Source organism: Acanthaster planci, linkage group LG01 (genome assembly GCF_054643075.1).
Source record: "Acanthaster planci isolate LZ-2023a linkage group LG01, COTS_SCS, whole genome shotgun sequence".
Classification (NCBI taxonomy): Eukaryota; Metazoa; Echinodermata; class Asteroidea; order Valvatida; family Acanthasteridae; genus Acanthaster; species Acanthaster planci.
Window position 1 is genome coordinate 33,433,421 of NC_141777.1, and position 10,792 is coordinate 33,444,212.

At 41.1% G+C, this 10,792-nt stretch overlaps 1 protein-coding gene across 1 annotated transcript; it reads right to left on the reverse strand.

Moving 5' to 3' along the window:
• Nucleotides 1-678: 678 nt before the first annotated feature.
• On the reverse strand, nt 679-10,560 carry dtl (denticleless E3 ubiquitin protein ligase homolog). The gene is made up of 10 exons (XM_022248122.2): nt 10,306-10,560; nt 8,722-8,943; nt 8,101-8,349; nt 7,149-7,350; nt 6,357-6,460; nt 5,770-5,987; nt 4,830-4,919; nt 4,140-4,263; nt 2,281-3,470; nt 679-1,762 (listed from the first exon to the last, which is right to left on the reverse strand). The coding sequence occupies exons 1-10, from the start codon at nt 10,505-10,507 to the stop codon at nt 1,613-1,615; spliced, it is 2,751 nt and encodes a 916-aa protein (XP_022103814.2). The 5' UTR covers nt 10,508-10,560; the 3' UTR covers nt 679-1,612.
• Nucleotides 10,561-10,792: the final 232 nt, after the last annotated feature.

The following is a 10,792-nucleotide window of genomic DNA, read 5'->3' on the forward strand; positions in this document are numbered from 1 at the left end:
AACACAGAGAGCCTGGGTTTCGATGTGGATATGTGCAGACGGCGCTAATGTGAAATCCCTCTATTACACCATGCACAGCTTCAAATTAGACTTGGTGTTTAGATTTACTGTAAACAATTTGCTCCACCACATCGTTTTTTGTCACAAATTTCCTTCAAGTTATGAATACAGAAATTTGTTCCAAGCCCCAAAAGGTATGTGCAGTGGGGGTCCTGAAACCAAATAGAAATCCTGATCATAAGCTGTTCAACCTGTATATGCTTTGTGAATGTGTCACCTTAGGCGGACACACCAGAGATGTCACATGATGGTTAATTGGAACCATAACGGGTAAATAACACTTGCAATAGTAAGGTGTCCTGTCAGTGTTTTGAAGTTGATGCAAGGGAACTTCACTTGTATACTTTGTACATAAAGTGCCACAAAAAGTCATTAGTTACATGTTTTTAACATATGATTTGTAACGAGACAACAGACTTGGACAAGATGCAGCTACAGGTAGATTAAAATGGTCACCAAAGGCACTATTGTGACATGTACTAAATGTGCTAAATCTATTTTGCTTCAAGGGGCATTAAACTGACCTCATTTCTGTTGAAATAGGCACACTGTTTTAGATACCCTGCATATACGTGTACATGGACCACATTTGTCAAATGCACAGTTGTACACTTGTCATTAGTTTGTCCACAATTAGGCTTTCTTTTATTAGCTTTGCAAAAATTGAATAAAATGATCATAAAGTACCAATTGAAATGTAATAAACTGTCATTTTGTTGGTTGAATATATTTAGTTCCAATGCTGCATAGGAGAGATGACGACAGTACTGGGCAGACAACACGCCATTTCGGTTCGTGACATTTGTGCTCTGAAAACTTTTATTTGGTATCTTTTTCAAATTTTTTCTATTTTATTCATTTTGGTGGGAGGGGGCATTATGGAGCTATTCCTTTAATGGGAAAGGGTAAACTTACTGAAAACACAGGAGTAACTGCTTGTTCTGCCCTTCCCGTAGATTGTTTGGTAAAATTCCGCAACATACTGTACTGTAATACACCAACAGTCTCCCATCGTTTGACTACACAAAAGTGAAAAATGACTACGTAAACAAAATTAAATGGTGTGTCAGTTGCTTAGCACTGTTTAACAGCATTAACCCTAACCTTCCCCATTCACACAAAGTTAAACACCCATATGGGACTTTGTGCACAGAGGTTGTTGGATTTTGTTTTTCTGAGGTATGCCAAACCCAATGCAAAAGCCAGCTGTTATGGGCCTACCAGACCTATCCCCACAGAATTAAGCACTTTACATGTACTTCTGTTTAATTCTGTGGGGTTGGGGAAGGTTAGGGTTAAGGTACAAGGATTAAATTTAATATGACCAGTACCACAAGGAAAATATCAGTGTCCCAACCAATGTTGCAATTGAGTTTCTCACCAGCCTGATTACAATAAGTCAGTTCACAACTGCAATGACAACGGAATACTTCTGTAATAACTAGAATACTTCATGGTGGTGGACTTGCAGTAGAGGTCACAAAATGGTGCTCATCACCAGTCAACCATGCAAACTGTTCTCCAGCTCTTGCACATGGTCCATACTGATATATCACTTTGAGTCACCTGACTTGCATGTAGTTGCGGTTGGTGAGGAATCGCTCTTTATCCGGGAGCTGTCAGAGTAAGACCTTCTGACCTCTTTGGCATGTGGCCGAAAATAGAAGCAGATGTTTTTAGTTGATCCATTACAGTTGCTCATCTGTCAGAGTCAAGAACAATGAAATATTAGAATTCTATATTGTGAACAAATACATTCTAGACCCCGTCTGGTGGTTGATTAACCCTCGTAACCCTTAATTCTTAGCTGTTGGAGGACTATTTATGTGTTAGAGTCAAAGGGTCAGTTTGAAAACTTTTCCATTATAATAACTTTCACTGGGGAATCTCAGTTTCAGATGTGAGACAGGCATAGGTGAGGAAATGGAAATAAGCGTAGGTGATCATGGTGCACCAGCCACATGCACATTGAAGATGTCGGTCGCTGGGTTCTGAATCTAAAAAAAGTGACCACTTTATATATAAATTAAAAATATTTTCCCCTGAAACACAAATGCTCAAAATATAAGGATTTACACATATATTGATGACTGATCTAGATGGTCATTCAAAGCAGTGATAGGAAACTTATCCCAAACCAAAAGTTATATAAGTTTGTTAAAAGAGGAAACTTGAAAACCTCCTCTTAGGTAAAGGTTTTAAATCAAGAACGATGTATACCTTTGGTGTGTCTCTGCCTAAAGATGTTCCATCTTGACAGTCCTTCAGTTCTGTGGTTTGGGTTGATACATCATCGTTGGCGGCTCCACTACCTGCTGCAGAATTACTGGGTGGGTGCCTGTGGTTTCCAGAGCAACTACATGTACACACCTGATGCTGGGCGTGGCTTGTCAAAGAGCCCCTCGCTATTGTCCTCTTCTTGCCCGCATCCCTCTGCAAATCAAGACTTCTGCTCCGCTTCACCAGTCCCGGTGGGAATACAGCAGCTATCGTGTCAGAACTGTTTGGAATCTGATTGCCACTCTTTAGACTTTCGGTTTCAGAGGGTAACTCTTCAGCTGACTCTTTCCTCTTGCGCTTTTGACCAGGATGAGGAGATTCTTTCAAACCTGTGTCCATTTCTCTGACAGCAGCTTTCAAATGCACCGTCTTGCAACAAAAAGAATCAGCAGACTTATCATCTGAGCTTTGGCAATTCATTTGGTTTCCAGTTGACCTCAAAGGATTGGGCCTACGCTGCGGGTTCCTATTTGAAAATACCTCCTGGTGATCATTTCTGTTGCTTCTTGAACTCAAAGTTGATTCCAAGTCCATGTTTTTATCATGGTCTTTATCATTTGCTGCTGACACACCCTCCAGAATCTCTGATTTCCTTTTTTTCTCTGGCATATCCAAATACCTTGATGACCTCTTACACGTCTCCAAATTAGAACTGTCATCCCCCTCTGAAGCAGAATTGGCATCTCTGGTGTTGGAGGTACTTCTGTTATCTTGAAGGTCAAAAACATCTGAGTTTGAGCTGACAACAATCTTTTCCAAGCCACTCACTTTGATGCTGCCATTATTGAAATGATCTGGATTTACACAAGTTCCAAGAATGGTGAGCTTTTCCTTTGGCATTTTTGGTGGGGGAGGATCCTTGTTCTCAAGGTTGGTGTTTGGACACGAGTTCTCAACATCTTGGGTAGCTGCTTTACATCTGGTGTCGCTTTTTGGGCTGTTCTTGAGCCATTCAGATATCGAAGAGTTTCGTCTGACTGGAGGTTTGGGAGTTGTGGGTGTTGTTGGGGGGGATGAGGTGCTTTTCATAGTTTCATGTTCATGTGAAGCGGTTCTGCCCAGCCGCGGGGGTGTGGAATGACACGTTTGTAGGGCAATGTTTTGGGCAACAGGTGGTAAATTCTCCTTCACTGCAAGAGAAAAAAATTGTAAATTAATTTTTGATTTTGCGCCCTGCCCGACGTGTATTTTAACACTGTATGCTCAGTGTATGCCCCCAAAGGCTTGTGAAAAAACCACAAGTGTACTCGGGTGGGACTCGAACCCACAATCTCCTGATTACTAGTGCAGATGTCTTAACCACTTGACCACCGAGCTTGCCAGTGTCGGTTGGTTTGGTTCGAATCAGATATACACGCTGGGCAGGGAAAAAAATTTAAAAAAATAAAAAAATCCCCCCCCCAAAAAAATCCAAAATCAATTTACATCTGCCCGGCACAATTCATCCTTGAAATAGAAAAAAGTTGTGTTCAACTTTATAGCAGAACTAGACAGCCTCAATACTTTCCCTGTTGATCCCCCCTCTGTATAATGACTACACGTATCAACAGGAAATGTTTCTCATGTTATCTACACAAAGTCTGACTAGTGAAGTCCATCAGCCTGACTAACCAAATTTCATAGCCAATCTGCTATTTTTGATTAAAAAACCAGTTAGTTTTACATGTATGCTAGTGTGAACTCAAAAATGAATTACGCAAAGAAACAATGTCAAAATTTAATATTCAAATTTGGAAAACTGGGCTTATAAAGGATGTTTTTATTTTCTTAAGAACCAAAAGCACTCTGATGACACATACTCTGAATGTTTGACTTTTCAGCGTGTCCGATGAGTACGTTTTCTGCATGATGGTGAGTAGGCAGGCCTTCATATTTGTGCAATCGCCAGATGCGAAGGGAGGCATCATCGGCACCAGTTACGATCTGATAATGAATAAAAGAAAAACAGTCACATGTATACATGTCAAGAAACCTATGACAAAAGACTGGAGTCACAACATCCAATGTAACAATATGACTTCGTGCCATAGAATGGAATGTTCAGATGGAGTCAGAGGGTGTTTTCTAAGGAGACTACATAAATGAAACTGCAGGCTGTTTTAGAAAGATAGCAACCACCATCTCTGGAATGGACTGGTTCCTAGAGCTCTTCTTATCCATCAAAAACAGAGCATTGTTGCAAGGCTTCTCTTATGTACATTAAGCAACAGCTTGCCCCGAATCACGTGGTATAGCAACAGCGTCTTTAGTATGGAGAATTCAAATTGTGTTCACGTGAATTTAGAGAACCAAGTGTACCAGATTTTATTCAAATGTAACTTGCAAAGGGCTTATTGACATGAAGGGAAGAACCATGTATATAAACCACCTACTTGTGAGTGGTTTTCACCTACCTTCATTGTATGACTATGTGAATACACTGCATTCTATTTGCACAACAAACCCACACGCAGTGACAAGCACACTCATAACAAGCACATGCATTTTACCTTGGGGAAGTCATCCTCTACCCAGGTAACCATGGTAACCTCATCGTTATGCTCACAGAGAGTGATGGGAGATGCTTGAGGCCGTTTGACCTGTTGTGGATGGAATCATGACAAAGTGCATGCAACAAACAATGTAGTCACTTGTGAACATCCGAGTGACCCGACTAAGAAAATGAGTTCCAAGTTGCCAGAGTCACTTTTAAGTTAAATGAGTGATATATGTAAATCCAAACAAAGAGCTACATTTCCTCTTTCCACTGCTGACTGAAACTGAATTAATGCAGAAAGGCATTTTTTTTTTTAGCATGTTACTCATGCAAGCAAGACTGTGTTCAATATGACACTTTATGTGACAACCGGGCTTACTCAGGCCTGGCCCAAGTAACCAACCTGCCGAGCCGGTTACTTGGGAATGTACCGTACAAAACAATAGGAAAAAATGGTTCCTTAAGTCAGATGATGTAATGGAAAGTTTACAGCACTGCTGTTAAAAGTTCATAAGAAAACCGGTAATGTGGCTCAAGTCAAGTAAGTTCTATGAAACAAGGATAGAAATGTGCGTATGGATGGCCGTGACTTTTTTCAGTTTAATTAATGGGGCAACTTTAATGTTGGCATGACCTCTGGCCCAGTTTGGGCTGCTCAAGCAACCCAAGATCATTCATTTATAATAACAGATTGTGTATGCGCATCTATACCTGTGAAAAAAGCAAAAAGCACAGGTACACACGAGGGAAGTAATCAAACTCAACTATTTTGTGTTTTGGAAACAGTCACATTTCAACCATTTGTGTTTCCTTCTCTGTGTCCAATACAACATCTCAATTTTTCCATGGAGAAAGAACTATTGAACATTTATTTTTATGTACTTTGCCATCCATATGGAAAAGGAAACACTCTCAAAACAAAAAAACCCAAAAAACCCCAAAACCTGGCGTACATTCCAAATATATGCCTTGCCATCTCCAGAGCCACTGAGCAGAAGACCATCGTCACGCGAGAGGGCACTCTTCACACAAAAGGAGGAGTTCAGGTGACCGGAGTAAGTTGCAATGGGCCAGGTTGGGGAGCCTAGGGCGCTGTAGCGATAGATGACATTGTCGGTACAATTTGCATAGAACTCGGTGCGCAACGAGTTGAAGACGAGGCTGGAAAATCCTGAGGTTGAACAAGAGTATTAATGCAGTTAGTACGCACCTATTTTGGAGAATGAAAGATGCGAGATGATACTCTGTGATAAAGAGGGACTTTGGCAGAGAATACAAAGTGTTGGGATCATATTTGTTATTACACTGACCTTTAATTAAAACCACATGAGCCTTCAGGCAGCAGGCCTAAATCATTTCATGCGATACTCACACGTCGAAATGTGTGTGGTGCAAGCACTTATGTACATATAATTAAACATCACACAAGGCATTCCAAACAATTTATTCCAAATAAATTAACATTTGCCACGTTAAAGCAAGTGATCTTTAAAGAGTAAAGCTAAATCATAGATTCACTATTCTACCAATGGCTCCTTACCGCCATTTTTGATGCTGGAGCCTGCATAAGGGTAGACCTGTTTCGGCATTGGTGCCTTCTTCATTCCCTTGTTGCATTGCCTTAGATCCCAAACTTTGATTGTGCTGAACAAAGAAACAAAGACCAGAACTTTCTATTACTTCTTTCTTTCCCTAAGAAAAATCTACAAATTGTTATGTGCCTGTATTTTCAGCACAACAAAGCAAATCTGTTAAAGTACAGAAGTTATCGTCTCTTTCAAAACAGCCTTTAAATTGATGGGATTTCACTTTCAAATTCGGTTAGAAGTGAAAAATTTCCAACACGTTAAATCTACATTTTAGAGAACGTTTCACTTAGCCCTAATATCAATCTCACATTCCTACTATTTGTATGGGCAGTCAAAGTTTGCAGCAAGTTCACCCTTGGCTTAGTGACAGGTTTTGCCTCCAAATGCATACTTTCCTCATTGCATTTCAAGAAGGAATTTGTTTCACCTAGTAGCAGTACAGTAGTAATAGCAGTTTCATTTTAGTATTTGTTATGTGGTATTTTGATAGGTAAGTAAAATTTGTCAAGACGGCAACCTAAAGTTCTCTAACCACTGGTAGGCACTACTTACAATTGTGACAAAACACAGAGAGATAAGGCCAAACTGGCTGCTAACTCTCTTGGCAGTACACCTTATGCATCAAGTTGATTCTAGATCCAACAAACTCTGCACAGAAAGTAATATACTGAATCACCATCCAGTTGTGATTAGGATGGCATCTTCGACACACAAAGAAATACTTCTCCACAATTCCTGTTTACCTGTCAGTAGCACCAGTTGAGAACAAGGACATGTCATCCTGGAAGTTGATGACAGTGACACTGGACAGGTTGTCACCCCTGACTGGCAGCGAGGGAGATAACCTGCTCCGCTTCCTGGAGGGGGTGTGGCGTAGCTTGGACGCCTCGGCATGTGCCTCCTTGATAACGTTGACTGCCGTATGGTGGGGGACTTGATTTCCACCTAGACAATGAGAGGAAATGCTTCTGGTGACAATGATCAGGGGTGAGTGGCCACTTAGTGGCAAAAAGCTGAAATGTAAATGGTTCCCATACCTTTGTACAGACCAGGTGTACAAAAAAGCTGAAATTCAGGGCCAATATCTAAACAGAAAAAGCTGAAATCAGCTAAAAAGCTGAATTCTCACACCTTGGAATGATGGGTGAGGTTGGATTGAGTTGCAGATGAAATGGGTTTGGTTGGGTTAAGTTTGGTTGAGTTTAATTAGTTGGGTATGGCTGGGTAAAATTAGATTGGGTTGGGTGATTTAACTCCATTTTGGGTTGGGCTGGGCCGAGTACAGGCTATTTAATTTTGACTGTTATTTGAATTTGTTGCAGTAGGCTTAGTTAGGTTAAACGAGACCAGCTGGAGTGGGTGAAATGTTCATCAGCTTGTTCAGCTTATCAGTCCTTGCCCACGTACATGTAAATAGACGTGTAAGGATGTGTTGAAGTAGCTGGGTGAACACTTCTTTTCTTGTGTCTTTGATGCTGGTTGATGATTGGTGGTTGAGGAATTACTCTGCATGTCTGAATATTTTTCCTTTTCAGCAAGCTGGATGCTACTGTTGCAATAAATCATGGTATCTGCCTTATCCTGAGATTCTTACAGTGAAATTTAGAGCATCCCGCAGTTACGGCAGTTCATAAGTCACCAAAGCTTGGAATACCACCTGATTTTGACAGACCGCAGGTTTCTTCAAGACATTACCTCTGTTGTTGCACCTTGTATCCCACACCAAGATGTTGCCATCCCTGGCTCCCGTGGCAAAGACGTGACTGTCACCGGGTCGGAAACACACCGACTTCAGGCTACAGCTGTGACCCTTGAAGATGCCGAGGGCCTTGCCAGCTGCTACATCCCACAGCCCTGCCATCTGATCCCCCGATGCAGTCACCAGCTGATTCCTACCGCTGGCCCAGGCTACGTCAAAAACAGCGTTTTTGTGCGCTCGAAACACTGACAAAAAAGCATAAACGTAAGGTGTTCGATCTTCATCTGTTTAGTAGAGTAGCCTGTGGTAGCACCATGAAGGAAATATGTCTTATGTACATTCTGAAAATAACGGGTGGTCTAAAAATTTTGGCAATACACTCTACCAACTATCAGGAGACCACGAGGAGGTGGACGATGCAACCAGCACTGAGTCCACCAATTCTTTTCAGAACCCCACCAACCCCCCAAAAAGATATTTGTTGCACGGCGTTACTGCAATCTTCTCCAAATTACTTCATCATGGAAACCTTCACATCTCATCATTCATCAAATTTTGTCCACAGATTGTGAAAAACTGAAGTTACCTCATACACAACAGAAACAAACCAATCCTACCTTTGACAACTTCGGCAGAGTGTCGCGTGTCAAAGAGAGTCACAAATCCATCCTCATCGACCACAGCCAACAGATGAGGACTTTTGGCCATCTTGGAGGTGCTACATGCAAATGGAGGAACCTGCTCTGTGTGGTCTTCAGATTCAAAGATGTATTGGTCATTTGATGTGCAACTAAGACGTAGCATTGTATCATGCAAGTAGTCCCACACATCATGTTGAGCTAATGGTCAAAATGGTCAAAGAGAAGAAAATAATTTAGATGCCAAAAGAATACACAGTAAATAGGGCTTGTTTTATGGAAGATAAATATGTGTAAGTGACCACCCTGTTGCTGGCTACATGAATGCAGTTACATAGTCACGGTGCATTTGAGAACTAGATGATTACGGTGCTGTGGATGGGCATTCAACAATGTGACTCAGATATGACATATGATACATAAGTTGTAGGGTAAAAAAAAGTGACTGATGCAGGGTTTACACGTGGCACGTTGAGCATGACGTGCAATGTGTGTTTAAACCACAGCATCTCAAATTGCACTGTAGTTGATAGCTGTCATCGAGATGCAATGGACCAATTAACACGTTGACTGCCGACTACGAATACATGTATACTCATAGTAACAGGTGTACCGCATTCTGCCACTATGACGGAGTATACTCGTAGGAAATAAAAGGCTATTGTAATGTAAACTGAGTTTTTGAGAGAAATTTTGGGTAAAACGGCAGCGTACATGACTGCCCCGAAGAGAGCTGTGAACAACAAATAAATGAATGTAGTCTGGTTCCTTGACCTGGATGGAGATTTGTTTTGATGAATCCAAAGGCCTGAGTCAGGTAACCAGCTGCAAAACAAAATGTTATCATTCGACTGAGTGGTTGCAGAAGTTTGCAGTTTTCTTGCTTAAATATTGTCGAAATTTACCTAAACTAGCACTGACTAGGCCTATCAGGATTGAGTAATGGTTCCCTAAGGTCAAAATGTTGGTTTGAGCAAGTGGACTTTGTAACATATGTAATAAACGGACTGAGCGATAAGATACTACTTGTCCCAATGGGCTCTTTCAAAACTTTGGCAGCAGTTTAGATGTCTTGACATTAAGAGCCGTCGAGATGATGAGGGGTCAAGTGACGTAATGTTCAAACGACCTTATTTTAAAGATGGCGACTGAGAGAGCGAGCCTGTTAGATTGAATGGATAAAGGCAAAAAGACTGGAAAATACCTGAATAACGGGAGTGAAATCATTCAATAAATGGTTTTAGAAAACGGAAAGGTCAAGGATCATGTTCGTATGCAAAAGAAATTGCACCCACGATGATAAGTGGGTGCGCCGAAAATGTTCAGTACGCCGACACGAAATTGCGTAAACGGATGTGTGGCAAAGGATAGATCGGGAGTGAGAGTCCGTGCCACACTAGTGGGGCTATGTGTACCACTGCCCTATGTAAGATTTGTAAAAAACCTTAATATGTTTCCAGAAGTAACAACACCATGGGTATACCACCTAGCAGCATGACTCGCATAGATACGCATGGCAAACGTTACAGCAGTACAGCGGGCATGACAGGGCAGCGCACTCACCTTTAATTTTATATTTGGGTATTCTTGAACCGTATGAACCGTGTTTGGCTCTTGCTGTTGTCATTGACAAGACCATGTTTTCATGTTTCAGTTTAAGGAAACCGATGACATGGATGAGCAAGGCGTAAGTCGATGAGTCACGACCACATAAAATTGCCCCAAGTAACAGGCAGCCGAACAAACCGGACGTCCAACCATTCATCACCTGGTCACATTGCCATATCGACACGCATCACTTGATGTTAAAATTTGGCGCGTCTCACCTGACGTTGCGGGAAAACTATCCTCGTTCCCGTAAATTAAAAATTGAAGTTTTGATTTAAAAATAAAACATTAAATGAAAAACATGTTCATAATAAACAATTGATATTTATCTCAACATCTTAATGAAAATTATTTGCAAAAGTTTGTATTTATTATTGACAATTTTTTTTGAATGGTTTTTTTAAGCCCTTGGTGGCGCCAACTTCTATTAATACAACTATAG